Source organism: Chiloscyllium plagiosum, chromosome 13 (assembly GCF_004010195.1).
Source record: "Chiloscyllium plagiosum isolate BGI_BamShark_2017 chromosome 13, ASM401019v2, whole genome shotgun sequence".
Taxonomy (NCBI): Eukaryota; Metazoa; Chordata; class Chondrichthyes; order Orectolobiformes; family Hemiscylliidae; genus Chiloscyllium; species Chiloscyllium plagiosum.
Window position 1 is genome coordinate 74,246,281 of NC_057722.1, and position 18,248 is coordinate 74,264,528.

The following is an 18,248-nucleotide window of genomic DNA, read 5'->3' on the forward strand; positions in this document are numbered from 1 at the left end:
CTGCTATCTTTGAGCCAGTTCTGTATGCAAATGGCTAGTTCTCCCTGTATTCCATGAGATCTAACCTTGCTAATCAGTCTCCCATGGGGAACCTTGTCGAATGCCTTACTGAAGTCCATATAGATCACGTCGACTGCTCTGCCCTCATCAATCTTCTTTGTTACTTCTTCAAAAAACTCAATCAAGTTTGTGAGACATGATTTCACACGCACAAAGCCATGTTGACTATCCCTAATCAACTTTGTTTCCTGCAATTTGTTGCATGTTGTGCCTCACTGAGTTGGGGGCGGGGCGGTGGGGGCTGGAAGAGACAGTGTATCTCCTACTCCTGAACTCTGTGCTCAGCAGAGCACCCTAACAGTGACAGACCGCACAACTTGCTCACATAGGGAGTGGCAGACAGCAAGAGATAGGTTAAGTGAGTGGACAAAACTCTGGAGATAGAGTATAGTGTGGAGCAAGTTGACTACGCATAACGTCAAGTGAGCATGAATTGATATCTACACTATTCAAGTCCTTACTTTCAGAATTAAACCAAAAAGTAATCAGAATAAGTTGACTTGAAAAATGTTTTCTCAGATTGGATGTTGCAATCCTCCCTCCTCCAGGTGAAGCATTGCAAATTTTGAAAATTAGTGGGTAACAGAATTAATCATGACCACTTGAGACAAAAAGGACATCAAGTTTGGCCAAAGTGAGTAGTTCTGTATGACATTGTATCTGGAACTGAAGCGTATTCAATTACTGAGCCGCTGGTCACTTTCACACTGTAGAAGTAGATGCAATATATGTGACAAGAGACAATGTGCCAAAATCAATATTTTCTTTTCAGCAAATATGGCAATTTAAATCCCTACAGGGAGGAAGCAAGAACCAGCTTCCTTTCTCTTTATCCCAGTTTTTAAATAAACATAGATCCTTTGCCAGATGTTTTATCCTATTAACAACGAACAAGCGATTCCTTTTGCTGTAAAGCTGACTTTAAAAAGTATTTCGGAGGTAATTTATTGGTGCACATGTCAATGAATAAGCTTTAAAGTAAAAGAGGATTGGGGAATCTCTGGTTGGGTGACTCAGTGGTTAGCACTGCTGCCTCACAGCACCAGGGACCCAGGTTCGATTCCAGCTCTGGCAACTGTCTGCATGGAGTTTGCACACTCTCCCCGCGTCTGCGTTGGTTTCCTCTGGGTGCTCCGGTTTCCTCCCACAATCCAGCTTAAGTGAATTGGCCATGCTAAATTTCCCATAGTGTGCAGGGATGTGTAGATTGAGTGCATTAGTCAGGGGAAATGTAGAGTAATAGAGCAGGGGAATAGATCCGAGTGGAAAACTCTTCGGAGGGTGGGTGTGGACTTGTTGGGCCGAAGGGCCTGTTTCCACACTGTTAGGATTCTTTGGTAACGGGAAATGAAAGCAGTCACGCTTCATTCTCATGTGGTAAAATAATGGCATAAATTCAATAAAGTTTGAATGGTGAATATTGCTATACTACACCTGGAAAGCAGAACCCAAAAAAGCCCTTTCTTCTTTTCAGTACCAGAAGGGAAAAGAGAAAACAATAAAGGTTCCAGTCTCAGAAGCTCTAGTAACAGGCTTTCCTGAGGCTTGTGCATACGAAAGCATATAATGTTTATGTAATATTGTAACGAGGTAGGCCAGGTGGACCTCATAGAATACAAGTTCCATGATTGGACCAGATTAACAGCCCCAATCAGGGAGCCCTGGCTGACAGATATAAACAGGAGTGTCAGAGGTTCTGTTCGCTCAGAGCTGGCTCTGAAAAAACTGAGTCAGTGTCAGGGACTCTCAACATGTAAATGGCACAGTGGCACAGTGGTTAGCACTGCTGCCTCACAGCGCCAGAGACCCGGGTTCAATTCCCGTCTCAGGCGACTGACTGTGTGGAGTTTGCACGTTCTCCCCGTGTCTGCGTGGGTTTCCTCCGGGTGCTCCGGTTTCCTCCCACAGTCCAAAGATGTGCAGGTCAGGTGAATTGGCCATGCTAAATTGCCCGTAGTGTTAGGTAAGGGGTAAATGTAGGGGTATGGGTGGGTTACGCTTCGGCGGGTCGGTGTGGACTTGTTGGGCCGAAGGGCCTGTTTCCACACTGTAATGTAATCTAATCTAAAGAATGACTTGGTGCCGGGATACCAGCCTCTGTGGAGTTATTTCAGTTTACATATCCTGCAAATACATATAAAACATGCATAATGCATAGAAACACACAGCAGGATTTTGTTTTTGCTCCTGGCAGTTCCGAGAGAAGGCTCACTAGACTAACTGCAGAGATGGAAGGCCTGTTTTAGGAGAGAGATTGAGCAGTTTAGGCTTATACTTGCGAGAGCTTAGAAAGAGGAGATAAAATCTAATCGAGGTATGTAAGTTACTAATGGGCATTGACAAAATACACAGTGAGTGGATGTTTCACCTCACAGAGCAATCTAGTACAAGAAGTCAGAAGTAAGGAATGGCAAGAATAAAGCAAAGGTGAGGAACAGGAGTAGGCTATTCAGCCCGTTGAGCCTGTTCCACCATTCATTGTGATCATGGCTGATGCTTGGTGTAACTACATACAGGTCGCTCTGCTAAAATGTGACAGTTATGTTCTTCTGCAACCTCACACTATAGAAAATCTTGCTGGGGAAAACCGCTAGAGAAAATCACCTTGTAGAAGATCACTAGAGAAAATTGCTATCCCTGTTCTGTCAAAAGTTTGCATTATTGGAACGGCATCCACGATTTGACAAACACATTATCGCCAATTCACCTTGATGAAACGCCTGTTATACCAAACCAACCTGCGAATGGCCCATATCCCTTAATACCCCTACATATCAAAATTTATCAAGTTCATGTTTAAGATTAACAACTGATACTGCATCCACTGTCATTTGTGACAGAGAGTTCCAAACATCTACCACACTTCATGTGTAGAAGTGCTTCTTAACATCTCTCCTGAATAGATTAGATTAGATTAGATTAGATTACAGTGTGGAAACAGGCCCTTCGGCCCAACAAGTCCACACCGACCCGCCGAAGCGAAACCCACCCATACCCCTACATTTACCCCTTACCTAACACTATGGGCAATTTAGTATGGCCAATTCACCTGACCCTGCACATCTTTGGACTGTGGGAGGAAACCGGAGCACCCGGAGGAAACCCACGCAGACACGGGGAGAACGTGCAAACTCCACACAGTCAGTCGCCTGAGGCGGGAATTGAACCCGGGTCTCTGGCGCTGTGAGGCAGCAGTGCTAACCACTATGCCACCGTGCCGCCCACTTTTTTTTTTCTGCAGCTCCCACTATCAATAGTCTGACCCTTATTCTCAGACAATATCCCCCACCTACTTCTACAACACCCAACCTTTGGAAATTGTTCATCTTTACTTACCCTGTCTTTTCCTGTTACTATCTTGAATCAGATCACTCCTTACCCTTTTAATTTCTAGAGAAAACAGGCCTAAAATTTGTATAATCTCTCCTCATAACTTAATCCCTGAAGTCTAGGTATCATTCATGTACACCTACATTGTACTCCCTCTCAGACCAATAAATCCTTCTTACTTCACACAAAGGGTTAAGAATCTGAAATGCAATAAATTAGAGTGATGTGGACGTAGGAACAATGAATAAATTTAAGGAGGAGATAGATTTTTAATCAGTAATGTGTTAAAAAGTTATGCAGAACAGGTAGGAAAGTGAAGGTGAGGCCAAGATAAGATCAGCCATGATTATATTAAATGGTGAAGCAGACTAGAGGGGCTGGATTGTCTACTCCTGCTCCTAGTTCTTATGGCAGTTGAAGAAATTCACAATGTGGAGTACAGGATATTTGCTTTCTTAACAATGGTGAAAAGCCCTGAGCGAGCTGGAAACATGTTTGCAATCACCTGGAGTCTTTGGAATGCCTAAAATAAACAAAACTCAACAAACTTTAACAAAGTTATTAGCAAGGTTGGCCATATGCAAGGTTGATATCGATGTAATCTGCAAAGTGAAAACACAGGCCAGAGGTTCATCCTCACTGCTCCAGGTGCTGATCTCTGTCGTTCCTCAGATCATTGCTATGTGGCAAACAACTAAAGCAGAAATATAAAGAGTGAGAGAGAAATAGAGTGAAGAAAGCAAGCAAGTGTGGGAGTGTAAATGAGAGGGGGGAAAGGTTCACTGACAGATGATTTACCCTGGGTCATTCACTGATCTTGTTGTACCCAATAAAGTAGGGAGATATCTGGCTCAATTTGAATAACAAACATTTAGTTGGTGGTGATTTTAAAAAGAAAAGACTTAAAGACATATGGGATGCAAGTTTGCTTTCAAAGACGGACTTAAGTCTATGGGGAAACTGGAGAGGAACAAGAGATAGAACCTGTGGGAACAGGAGAACTACAGGACGGTGTTTTAAAACTGTTTCAATGTCATGTCATTAGCAGTTGTGCTGGGCTGATGTTTCCAATCTAAAATGTCAAATTAAACTCTGCTGAATCTCATTAATACACAGCTTGAAAACAGAGCTCAACCACCACAACAAAAGAACGTCACAGTCGCAACATGTCGCCTCAAACGTTTTGGGCAGATTGCCTGGAATTTCTGGGTGTAGAAAGGGAGAAGATTTGAAATTCTAATTGAAGCCAGAGCAGAGAGGCTTCAGGGAACTCAAGCTCCAATTAGCACAATTCAATTAATTGTGATTTTTTTTTCCCCCCAGAAATTTGTGTCACACTCCAGGGCCCCTTTAAAAGTTAATCACAAGAGATTATGTTGACTGATAGGATTTTTTTTTCCCTGATCTCTTTGCAACACACACTGGAAGAATGCAGTACTTGCATGGCTTTTCACTATCTCACGACATCTCAAAACCCCCTAGAGATGATAAACAAAGAAATAGCCCTGTCTTAGTTTATCGCTGGATCACATAACACCGGTGAATCGGCAAAATGTATGATGGTCTGGAGGTGAACATTCCACGACAGTGGCTCCAAACCCCAAAGGTCTTCACAGCACTCACTCATCAACTATTTTACCATAGCTTAGAAGTCACATGCAAGTCCCTAAGTTCCACTATCTTTAAATATGTCAACACACTTATCAAAATACATGTTTTCAATCTACGTCACCCTTATTAAGATTCAATTTGAAACAAAATAGGAAGCTGTCTCAACAGGAATTATTATTTGGGTATTCAAGGGAGTCGATGGCCTGTTAATCCAGAGACCCAAGTAATGTCCTGGGGACTCGGGTACAAATCCTGACACAGCAGATGGTGGAATTAAACATCTGGAATTGAAGAATCTAGTCAGATCCATGAATTGATTGTCGGAAAATTCCACCTGATTCACTAATGTCCTTTAGGGAAGGCAACTGTCGTCCTTACCTGGTTTGACCTACATGTGACTCCAGACCCACAGCAATGTGGTTGACTCTTAACTGCCCTCTGGGCAATCAGGGATGGGCAATAAACGCCAGCCTAGCCAGCAACACACTGGTGCCAGGAATGAATAAATTAAAGAAAACTTCTAACCAAGCTGTTGCACATTTCTGATTTGCTTATTTTGTCAAGTAACACTTGGTGCTGAATACATATTAACAGAGGAAAAGCTTATATGTATGAAAAGATCAGCCAGCCGCCCAGAGAAGGAACCTTTAGGTCCTGGACTTTAAGTACTCACCTGAAAAGATCACCAAACTTGCTTCTTAAGTGACTGCAAGATACATAAAGATCATACAGGTAGGCCAGAATGCATCTTTCGGGAGAGGAGCATTCTGAAGGATTGACAACATGCTTTACTACCCCACACAGCCTGCAAGAGAGAGGATACAGACAGGAAGTTGGAAGGATCAGACAGCAGAATGAAAGAAACAGACCGTTCAGGTATCCCCATTTTAGTGGAAGGCCATTAACCGTTGGCTTGAGCAGCAGCATTTCCAAGAATAAGTGAGAGCTGACCTCCATTGCAATGTTAACGAAAGAGGTACATCCACCCCACCACCCAACGTCATCCAAATAACACCAGTGTTCTGGTCCCAAACCAACACATTGCAATTTCAGCCCAGACTGCTGCCTACAAAGCTCATTGGATTGGGTGAACTGCTGGCTTGACACCACACTTGACTTGGTTCTTCATTGACATTGGTAGACAATAACATGGGATTAGACGCAAAATTAGCAAGGCACCTGCCCTATCTGTTTCACAATAGATTCAAATTTTCTTCCTTGAGCTGTTTTACACTTTGTCCCAGATACCCTCTGGTTTCAGAGAATATCGATGACGAGGCAGTACCACATTCACAATGAGCTTAGCACGTTTCCCCTCCAGGCCACTCACTGTCCTGACTGGGAAAGTATATCATTGTCACTGGGTCACATCGTGGAACTCCCTCCCTCATGGTATTGAGGGTTTAATCTACACCAAATGGAGTGCAGCCGTTCAAGAAGCCAGCTCACCACCTTCTCCAGGGACAACTAGGGAGGGGCAATAAATGCTGGTCCAACCAGCGACACTTACGTCCCGTGGATAAATTTTTTAAAAGACAGTGAATCTTAGTGACTCCCTTGGCTAGGACAATGTTTCCAGGCCAGCCTCTGAACCCAGCTTCAACCGGTTGACACCAAGACCAGAATACAGCAACAAAAACACCCAGGGCTTTCACTCTCCTGTCACCAGGGCATGAATTTTTAAAACTTGTTGCCAACTATAGAGGAGACCTGCATTTATGTAGTACCCAGCCTCATTTGGTAACGTCCCAAAATGCATGCGTTGAGTGGCACAAGGAGCCAGAAATAGTGCGATACATTTCTCTCTGAAATATCTGTGCACAAGTACTGCCTCATACAATACGCAGCCTGGATGGATAGGGGCAGCATTTTCTTACAGCTTTCAAAGGCTAGGCTGTTCTACAGGCAGTACTGACTGCTGGAATGGGAGTGATCCCGGGGCCTGCTTGACTGTAACAAAATGTTACAAAGTACATCAGTTAAAAGAGGGACAGGAGGATTAGATAGAATGCTGGGCAGGCAATGGCCTAATGGTATTATCGCTGGATTGTTAATCCAGAAACCAAGGTAATGTCCTGGGGAGATGGGGTCAAATCCCACCATAGCAGATTATACTTAATAAATATCTGGAATTATGAGTCTAATGGTGACCATGAACCATTGGTGATTGTCAGGAAAACCCCATCTGGTTCACTGATGTTCTTTAGGGAAGGATACTGTCATCCTTACCTGGTCTGGCCTCCAAACCCACAACAATGTGGTTGACTCTTCACAATTAGGGACGGGCAATAAATGCTGGCCTGGCCACTGATGCTCTCATCCCATGAATGAATTTAAAAAAAAACTGGGATGTGGGCTTTGACCAATGGGGATGACCAAGAAGGTTAAATTTGAAGGAGATTGTGAAAGAGAGACAGTTTGATCGGCTTTTACTAATGTCACCAAAAGCTGGTCAGTCCTTATGGGTTGGGCTTCCCTGAGGTTTAGGATCCTGGGGGTCCAATCCTACAATTCTGAGACACTGTTCTCATAGACTGTACTGTCTCCACTCCTGACGTGCTGCTGCATCTGGGTGGGACTTTGCCTCACCAAAGGGTGACTATCGGCTGACTCTCCTGAGTTCCAACAAACACTTTCCCCATTATCCACCCATCTGAAACTCTCTGACACACGCTGTTCCATCCTCTCTTCAGAATCTTGAGATCATGTGGCTGCTGACGGCAGTGTTATACGTCACCTTGTTATCAACATTCGCCTTATATGACAAAAGCAACAAGGCTTTAGGGCAGAGGAGGTTTAAGGAAGTTAATTCTAGAGCACAGGGGTGTGATCTGAGGATTGAAGACACTGCCACGACAGTGAGGGAGGGAAGACACATAAAATCTAAGAGACGGAGGGGTGGAGTATGCTAACTACTCTGTAGGATGGGAGTCAATTGCAAAGGGATAAGGAAGGTGGGGAGGATTTATAAATCAGGATGAGCATTTTGAAAATGATACGTTGGGAATTGGGGACTCAGTGACAGGGAGGACAGATCAGCCAGTATTAGTAAATAAGACACTGGAACAGCTCCACATGAGTCAAGGGATCCTATGGAATGGAAGGTGGCACAGAGAACAAGTTCCAAGAGCAGGGAGTAGATCCCAACATGTAAGAGGCTGTTTGAGTGAGGAGCCAGTCTGGGCTTAAGGTATGGAGCTTTGAATAAGAACCAAACTGATAGCTCAAATATTTAGCTGCAAGAAATGCGAGCTAATTAGCAATTCATTTTGAACTGGAATGCAAACAGTACAACACCAATTGTGGAGCTCAGAGTGAGAACAGGGAAGTGAAACTGATGTCAGGAGCATAACACTAAAGAGCAAAGTGGACCAGCAATTGTGCTTATGGTATAACCACCAAGTCACTGGCGATGATTTGGCTTCCTTGGCTCAGGTGGGCATGAGACAGACAGATGGGCATCAGGAAGGAGGGATATTGGAATAAGACAGATTGGTTGACTGCCGAAAAGTGTGGAGTTGGAAAAGCACAGCTGGTCAGGCAGCATCCGAGGATGCTGTGCTTTTCCAACTCCACACTTTTCGACTCTGATCTCCAGCATCTGCAGTCCTCACTTTCTCAGAGACTGGTTGACTGTGCAAAAGACCACAAAAAGGGCAATGCACCCAGGATGCAATGATTCAGGATCAATCTAATCTGATAATCTGGGTGTGGCTGGAATGAATACCAACCAAACAGACAGAATGTTGACAGTCAACAAGGAAGTAATTACATGGTTGAATATTTACAGCAGAAAGATTGAAAAAACCAGCAGTCAGCAAGAAGACAGAGGTCCAACAAGGGTTTAAATGACGAACAGTGACTGTTTACCAGCAGAGGTTATATAAGGTAAATGGTCAATTCAATGCTTAGAACCATTCCAAATCTGATCACTGAGCTCCGCTGTTAACTATGCTGAGTGATGGCCTGACCCGAACTGCACAAACCTGGTTATAACAAACTAAGCTTCACCTTGACCACTGCAACCAACTTTACCACGAGTCTGCAAAGGCTCAAACACCACTCCTCACCCTTCAAACACTTGTGCCGTCTGGTCGGGGTTGAGCACGAGGCAAGAATGATAGCGTCGTAGCACCGCCACGATGCACAGGCACAGTCCTGTGGTGTAGCTCCCAGCCAGACTCGAGGATTTCAGCAACAACTCCGCCTCCACTACACTCAGTTCGTTCAGTAACTGAGACATTGAACAAAATACACAAGGTCAGAGCATAAATTATATCATTAGTACATGTTAAACAATCGTAAGTGAAATAAGATTCAAGCTGGAGTACAGTACTATGCCCAAATCTGGGCATCTCTCTTTAGGAATGATTACGACAGCTGGGAAAGGACTTACAAAGGCAGTTTGCCGGAATGGTACCGTGAATGAGGCATGGCCTGAGGAAGGGTCACTCAACCCAAAACGTCAACTCTGATTTCTCTCCACAGATGCTGCCAGATCTGCTGAGCTTTTCCAGCAATTTCTAGTTTTGTCCTGGGAATGTGGCACTTTAGTTATCTGAAGAGTGAAATAGGGTCTTAAAAACTGTGGCTACTGATATAATGGAAGTATTGTTGTAAATTTTCCTAAATTCTCCAGATCCTGAAAATAGCAAATGGAACTCCTTTATTCAAGGGAAGGAGGTGAGAAGGAGGCTACACGACATTAGCTCGACATTGATTCCAATGCCTTTCCCTATGATCAACTAGGGAGAAGATTGTTTCTGAGCACTTACAAGATTTTAAAATTATTGGAAAAGTCAGCAAGGTTTTGCAAAAGGGAAACCATTTTTAGTCAATTTATTAGAAGTGGTATTATTTATCACAGCACCAGAGACCCGGGTTCAATTCCAGCCTCGGACGACTGTCTGTGTGGAGTTTGCACATTCTCCCCGTGTCTGCGTGGGTTTCCTCCCACAGTCCAAAGATGTGCAGGTCAGGTGAATTGGCCTTGCTAAATTGCCCATAGTGTTAGGTGCATTAGTGAGAAGGAAATGGGTCTGGGTGGGTTACTCTTCGGAGGGTCGGTGTGGACTTGTTGGGCCAAAGGGCCTGTTTCCACACTGTAGTGAATCTAATCTACTACCACAGACCATGGATAAAGGGGAGCCTTGAGAGGTACTGCGCTTGGAATTCCATTAGGCTTTTGACAAAGTGCACCATATGGGAGCTCATGGTGTAGATGGAAACATATTAGTATGGGGAGAAGATTGACCAGCTAAGAGAAAACAAGGCTAATGCTCAAAGGGGTCTTTTCTGATTGCCAGGATGTAATGAGTGGAGTTCCACCGGGCCCAAAGGACATAGCTTTTAACAATTTTTATTAATAACTGAGACGAGCGGAGGCAAAGCATGTTGTGAAAATGGCAATAAGGAGGTTGTTAACAGATGTAGGTAGATTGAGCGGCCAAAAATGTGGCAGATGCAGTATAATGTGAGCAAACATGAAGTTGTTCACTTTTGTAGAAGGAATCAGAAAGCCGGATATTATTTAGATAGAGAACAACTGCAGAAGTCTAAGGTGCAGAGGGATCTCGGTGTTCGAGTGTATGTGTCACAAAAGTTAGTACACAAGTGCATCAAGTAATTAAATTAAATCCTTTGTTATGAGAAAGCTTGAACATAAAAGTAAGGGATTTTATGCTTCAGTTATACAGGATGTTGGTGAGACCATCTTGAATACAATGTAGAGGTTTGCTCTCCTTATTTAAGGAAGAACATAATGCAGTTTAGTGACTGTTTATGAGATTAATATCTAGAATGGGTGGGTTGTTTTACAAGGATGGGCAGGTCACACTACATTTGTTTCAGCTGGAGTTTAGAGGGGGGAGGGGTGACATGATTGAAGCACCGTCAGTTCTGTTACAACGCATGTTTCTTCAATATGAATTAGCTTCAACATGATTGAAGAGTTTTGACCGTTCTTTGTAGATTGTGAACTTTCCTTACCTGTATTGGCTATAATGCAATTCTGGCTCTATTAGTTTTAATGGTGTGGCTATCGCGCGATTTTGTTATTACACAAGATCACGAGAGCAGAACTTTTGCGTTATATCAGAACCGACTGTATATAAGATGCTGAATGGTCTTATTAAGGGGATATGAAGAGGATGTTTCCCTTGTGGATTACTCAGAACTGTTCAAGAATGAGGGATCTCTCTTTTAGGACAGAGATGCAGAGAATCGTTTTTCTCAGAGCCCTGTGCAATTTTGAAACTCTATCTCAGAATATGGTGGAGGCAGAGTTATTGAATATGCTTAAGGCGAAGATAGATTCTTGTCAGATGGGGAAAAAATCAAAAGGTTATCGGGAATCAGTGGGAATCTGTAACTCAAACAGGTCAGCCTTGCTTTTATTGAATGTTGTGGAGGTGCTAGTGTTGCACTGGGGTGGACAAAGTCAGAAGTCACATGACACCAGGTTATAGACCAACAGGTTTCTTTGAAATCACAAGCTTTCCAAGCGCTGCTCCTTCATTGGGTGAAGCTCCTTCACCTCACAACGAAGCAGCTCTCTGAAAGCTTGCGATTTCAAATAAACCTGTTAGACTATAACCCAGTGTCATGTGACCTCTGACGTATTGATGACAGAGTGAACACAAAGGAGGCGAATAGCCTAATTCTGCTCCTGTTTCACGTGATCATACATGGCCCTGTTCGCCTTAGGGCAGAGAAGGGCAAAGGGAGATTTAGCAGAGAGGTTCAAATCACCGTAGGTTTTAACAATGGAAATAAAGGGTAGCAGGAGTCAAGGGTCATATTTTCCTGCATGTGGATAATCTAGGATGATTGCATTCTCGACAGTGTGGAAACAGGCCCTTCGGCCCAAACATTCCACATCGACCCTCCGAAGAGTAACCCACCAAGACCCATTGCCCTCTCACTAATGTATCTAACACTATGGGCAATTTAGCACAGCCAATCCACCTGATCTGCACATCCTTGGATTGCGGGAGGAAACCGGAGCACCCGGAGGAAATCCCAATGCAGACGCAGGGAGAATGTGCAAGCTCCACACAGACAGTCGCTCAAGTCTGGAATCGAACCTGGGACCCTGGTGCTGTGATGCAGCAGTGCTAACCACTAAGCCAGTGTTTAATGTACTGCATTAAAGGACAGTGAAAAACAAGCCTGGTGTATGGCTGCGAAAAGGAAACGAAAATACACTGGGAGTGAGACTAAAACAGAATTTCCTGGAAAAACTCAGAGGAGAGAAAGCAGAATTAACGTTTCGGGTCCAGTGACCCTCAGTTCTGAACAAGGAGTTAATTCTGCTTTCACTTCACAGATGCGGACAGACCTGCTTAGTGTTTCCAGTAATTTGTGCTTGTGTTTCTGATTTCCAGCATTCCTTGGGTTTTTCTGGTTCAATAGTGAGACTAATTGGATAGCACTATATTCAGCAGCCACCGGCTTGGTGTGGGGGGGGGGGGGGGGGGGGGGGGGTGCAGAATGGCCTCATTCTGTGCCAACACTTCGCCACACTGGATGTAACAGAGCATCAAATCACAACTGACCAAACGACCTTTCAATTTTGACTATATTCCCGAGATAGTTCATTCTGCCACTAATTCACACATGCTGCAAGGTGACAGGTTCGATAGCCAGTCGGCACTGAACTGGTCAATTTGACCTTCAGCAGTTGTGGTAATCGGCTTAGCACTGCCAGGGAAGGATGTGAGACAGAATCGTCCTGGACTCCTGCTGTTTTCACTTTTTGGAAACTGTTGCTGGAAAGACTTCCCATCCAAGAGCCCAGAAAGGTTAGGGGTCATTTATCTGTTTACCCTGTGCCATCTCTAACATTGGCACTGACCATCCAGGTTTCTGTATTTGCAATGGTCACGTGATGTTGTGGAATTAGGACACAGCCAAAGACATTTCCTTCAGGAGAGGAAAGGGGAAAAAGTAAACAGAACAGAAAATGACGGAGAGAGATGTAATCCTGCTCCAAAATGATGAACAAAAGTCAAAGGAAATACTTAATGAAAATGGGACTTCTATTGCCTCTAGTATCTGGTCAGAGTTTCCCTCATTGACCCTTTATATAAAGCAAAATGGCTGACCCATCAAAAATGTGGGGTAAAGTATAAATTTATAAAACAGGCCTGTTACAACATGAACTTAAAACAATGCAAGTCTTAAATAGATATGTTGTGAAACTAGAAAAAGTTCAGAAAAGATTTGCAAGGATGTTGCCAGGGTTGGAGGGTTTGAGCTCCAGGGAGAGGCTGAACAGGCTGGGGCTTTTTTCCCTGAGGGGTGACCTTGTAGAGGTTTATAAAATCATGGATTGGGTAAACAGGCACTCTAGGGTTGGGGAGTCCAGAACGAGAGGGAATACATTTAAGGTGAGAGAGGCAAGCTATAAAAGGCAACTTTCTCACGCAGAGGTTGGTGCGTGTATGGAATGAGCTGCCAGAGGAAGTGGTGGAGGCTGGTACACCTACAACATTTAAAAGGTATCTGGATATGTATATGAATAAGAAGGGTTCAGAGGGATATAGGCCAAGTGCTGGCAAATGGGACTAGATTTACATAGAATATCTAGTCAGCATGGACTCGTTGGACTGAAGGGTCTGTTTCCATGTTATACATTTCTATGACTCTATAACTGGGTAAGCTCGAAATGAAAAGCTCCAATAATTCAACATTCTTTTCTGTGACTAACCTGCTCAGAAAACGTCTTCCTGGTTTAATTGGAAAATATGTTTATTCATTTATAATGGAATGCAATTCATTTTTAGTTGTTTTAATAAGACCTGTCCCATAAAGTAAAGAACTTTGCACTTATATAGCACCTTCCACAACCCCAGAGCATCCTAAATTTCTTTACAGACGATGAAGTTAATTGTAAATAGTACTACTGTTGCAATATGGAGAAAATAGCAACCAATTAATGCACAGCAAGCTCTCTCAAATGGCAATGTCATAACACTCTTACTAATGGTGGCTGAGAGAACGTATATTTGCCAAGATCGCCCTACTCTTCTACGGATCAATGGTGTGAGTGCCTTAATATCCACCCACAAAGGCAGAGGGAGTCACAATTTAGCAACTCATCCAGAAATTTTAGATATTTTGTTTCCATTTTGGGCAGGGTCAAGCAAACTATTTAATCAGGTTTCACGGACTGAACGGCAACAACAACAGCCTACATCTTTAGCTCTTCAGAGTAAATCATTTGCATTATGCATACCAAATCAACACTGCTTTTAAGTAAATTCATTTCTCACAGCTGCATTCATGGACAGCCTTTCCAAATCCCTGCTCTCCTCTACGGAGATAAAAGAAAAGGAAATCTGTTGCATAAGTAATTGTGTGAGGACTGACAAGGGGTCAAGGGTGTGTTCAATCACAGCTGTTCACAGTCTGGAAAACTGGATGACATCCTTAACCATCAGAGTAATATTCAGGGGTCTCATAACTTTCTCCCCCATCTGTGGTTTATTCATAAATGTTCTTGAATGCATTACATACCTGTTATTATAACCTCACCTGGATTGCAAAGTCAATCAGGCCATTGATATTAAGGGCGCACTCCATCATATCAAAAATGAGCTGGATGTGGTGAGCCAAAGGCAGATGGTATGAAGTTCCTGAGGCAAAGCTAGTGATTTGTTCCAGGACATTACTGGAAATCTGGAAAGAGATTTAAAATTAATGGGTTTTTCCTCTCCTCCCAATAAGTGTAAAATAGCATTTCCAGTTATAGGAAATTAGTTGAGTTCGAAATCTTTCCAGGCTGTTTATACAGACGAGACCTCTGGCTCCACCAGGAGGGTAGACAAGAACTTTTGCACTGTAATGCAGTCATTGGAACACTACATTAAAAGGTTTTAGCAAAATTGAATTGAGGACAGACGGCAGTGGCAATGAGTTGAAGACTTCAAAAAGGTCAAACAACCCAGTTTTAATTGGAGCCAGATGATTTATTTAATTTTAATAGCCATGTACGTAAAAATAATTTGGTTAAAATCACTATTAAATAAATGTGTTTCATTTCCCATCATCTTGTACAAACATATTGAAAGATTTCTCCTGCCAGAGCAGGAGGTTTTGCTGTTTAAATAATTGTACATATCCATATGTACACAATCTCAAAGCCTTGATGTAAGTAATACCTCCTGAATGACAAGAAATCGAAGCTATATAAAGAAACATCTATTATTCTCAAAAGACAACTCTGGGGAAGACTGTTAACTTTTCATGTGCCTCTTGTGTCAGAAATCACGATATAGATACACTGGGATTCAACACAGTCCTTTGAAATGGTTTCATGTAAAGAGGCAGATGTGCACACAAACATTATCCCGTCCCCATCAGCAACTACAGTCATTGGCACTAATTAATTTCCTGTGTGGCTGCAGAAAATGTATCTATGTGCAAATGTTCTCCCACGAAAGTACTCTCCCCATGTCAATTAAAACGAAATGAACAGTTAACAAGGGCTTGTAGTTTTCTTTCAAAAGTGCTATTTAGATTCCAAGATTGCAAAGGTTGTCCACAAATACTGACAGAAATGTTTACAACCATCCAGGTTTAATGGCATTTGAATGCTGGAGAAACTCAGCAGGCGTGTCAGCATCTGTGGAGAGAGAAACAAGTTAACGTTTCTAGTCCAGCGTGACTCTTCTTCAGATTTACTGAGTTTTTTGTTTTAAAGAGTTCTTTGCATTTGTTTCAAATTTCTATCATCCGCACTATTTTTTTTCTATTTACAGGAGAGAAGAAGTCTTGTTTCAAATCTATAGAACACTGGCAAAACCATACCTGAAATACTGTGTGTAGTTCTAGTCCCCTTGCCTAAGGAAGGATGTACTTATCATAGAGAGAGAGAGAGATGGAATCCTGGGATAGTGGGACTGACACACAAGAAGAAATTGAGGAGTTTGGATTTGTATTCTCTGAAGTTTAGAACAGCGAGCGGCAATCTCATACAAAATTCTTAAAAGGGATAGACAGAATAGACGCAGGAAGGATTCCCCTGCCTGTGTCTCAGAATAAAGCGTAAGCCATTTTGGACTGTTGTGAGAAGAAACCACAGAGGGGTGGTGAATCTTGGGAATGCTCTACCCCACAGAGCTGTGGAAGCTCAGTCATCAAATAAGTTCAAGGCAGGGCTCGATGGATTTCTAGTTACTACTGACATAAAGGAATTATGGGGATAAAGCTGGAATATGGCATGAAAGTGGGCAGCACGGTGGCTCAGTGGTTAGCATAGCTGCCTCACAGCACCAGGGACCAGTGTCCGATTCCTGTCTTGGGCGACTGTCTGTCCAGAGTTTGCACATTCTCCCCGGGTCTGAGTGGGATTCCTCCCACAATCCAAAGATGTGCAGGCCAGGTGAATTAGCCATGCTAAATTGCCCATAGTGTTAGGTGCGTTAGTCCGGGGTAAATATAAGGTGGGAATAGGTCTGGGTGGGTTGCTCTTCGAAGGGTCGGTGTGGACTTGTTGGGCCGAAGGGCCTGTTTCCATACTGTAAGGTATCTAATCTAATCTAATCTAAAGTAGATGATCAGCCATGATCTATAATGACAAAGCAAGCTCCAGGAACTGAATGGCCTACTCATGATCCTAATCCAGACTTTATGATTTTTGTGTGGGACTGCTGCACATAAATAGCAATTTGAAATTGAAGTACAGATCTTAATATAGGCACTGGAACCTAAATCCTTCAGATTGTTTTGTGGCCTGGAGTTTGAAGGGGGAAATCTAGGATCCCTAATGGAGTTATAAAGTGGGAAGAGATTGATTTTAATATCATACAGCACAATCTAAAATGGGGATAATGATATATTTCAGTGGAAACTAACACTTTGCCTGTATCATTAACCTGGTGGTAGAAGCTACGAAATTAGGCCATCTCACAGTTCACAATCACTGCAGTCAGAAATCTGAAACAAAACTTCACACAGTTACACCTCAGGCATCAAGAACAGAGGCACTTAGCTGCTCAGGGAAATGGTTAGCAACACTTAACCACACTTTAACAAGATATGAAGAGCTTATTGAATCATTCCAAAACAGCCAGCCAGCTAACCGGGTAAAAACAATGACTGCAGATGCTGGAAACCAGATTCTGGATTAGTGGTGCTGGAAGGACACAGCAGTTCAGGCAGCATCCAAGGAGCTTCGAAATCGATGTTTCAGGCAAAAGAAGGGCTTTTGCCCGAAATATTGATTTTGAAACTCCTTGGATGCTGCCTGAACTGCTGTGCCCTTCCAGCACCACTAAACCAGAAGCCAGCTAACCGGGGATGACTGAGTCTGAAGAAAATAGCCAAATAAAAATCACGAAACTTTACTTCATTGAATGCCTACAGCATGGAAACAGGCCCTTCGGCCCAACAAGTCCACACCGGCCCTCTGAAGAGTATCCGGCCCAAACACATTCCACATTACATTTACCCCTAACCTACACAGCCCTGAACACTATGGGCAATTTAGCATAGCCCAATTCATCTCACCTATACATAGAATCATAGAGATGTACAGCATGGAAACAGACCCTTCGGTCCAACCTGTCCATGCGGACCAGATATCCCAACCCAATCTAGTCCAACCTGCCAGCACCCGGCCCATATCCCTTCAAACCCTTCCTATTCATATACCCATCCAGATGCCTCTTAAATGTTGCAATTGTACCAGCCTCCACCATTTCCTCTGGCAGCTCATTTCATACACACACCACCCTCTGTGTGAAAACATTGCCCCTTAGGTCTCTTTTACATCTCAACCTAAACCTATGCCCTCTAGTTCTGGACTGACCCACCCCAGCAAAAAGACTTTGTCTATTTACCCTATCCATGATTTTATAAACTTCTATAAGGTCACCCCTCAGTTTCTGATGCTCCAGGGAAAACAGCCCCAGCCTGTTCAACCTCTCCCGATAGCTCAAATCCTCCAACCCTGACAACATCCTTGTAAATCTTTTCTGAACCCTTTCAAGTTTCACAACATCTTTCCAATAGGAAGGAGACCAGAATTGCATGCAATATTCTAACCGTGGCCTAACCAATATCCTGTACAACCGCAACATGACCTCCCAACTCCTGTACTCAATACTCTGACCGATAAAGGAAAGTATACCTTCTTCACTATCCAGTCTACCTGCGACTCCAAGGTCTCTTTGTGCAGCAACACTCCCTAGGACCTTACCATTAAATCCTGCTAAGATTTGCTTTCCCAAAATGCAGCACCT

The 18,248-nt window shown here is 43.2% G+C and overlaps 1 protein-coding gene across 8 annotated transcripts in view; it reads right to left on the reverse strand.

Annotated features, from left to right (window-relative positions):
* Positions 1–18,248, reverse strand: part of LOC122556191 (mediator of RNA polymerase II transcription subunit 12-like protein) — a 609,874-nt gene that overhangs the window by 141,704 nt on the left and 449,922 nt on the right. For 6 of the 8 annotated variants that reach the window (XM_043702725.1, XM_043702731.1, XM_043702726.1 and 3 more), the window contains exons 19-21: positions 14,539–14,682; positions 9,072–9,235; positions 5,675–5,806 (exon numbers count right to left, since the gene is read on the reverse strand). In XM_043702725.1, coding sequence (XP_043558660.1) covers positions 5,675–5,806; positions 9,072–9,235; positions 14,539–14,682 — 440 coding nt within the window. The remainder of the gene's footprint in view (positions 1–5,674; positions 5,807–9,071; positions 9,236–14,538; positions 14,683–18,248) is intronic. The other 2 variants (XM_043702730.1, XM_043702729.1) reach the window with 1 other exon arrangement.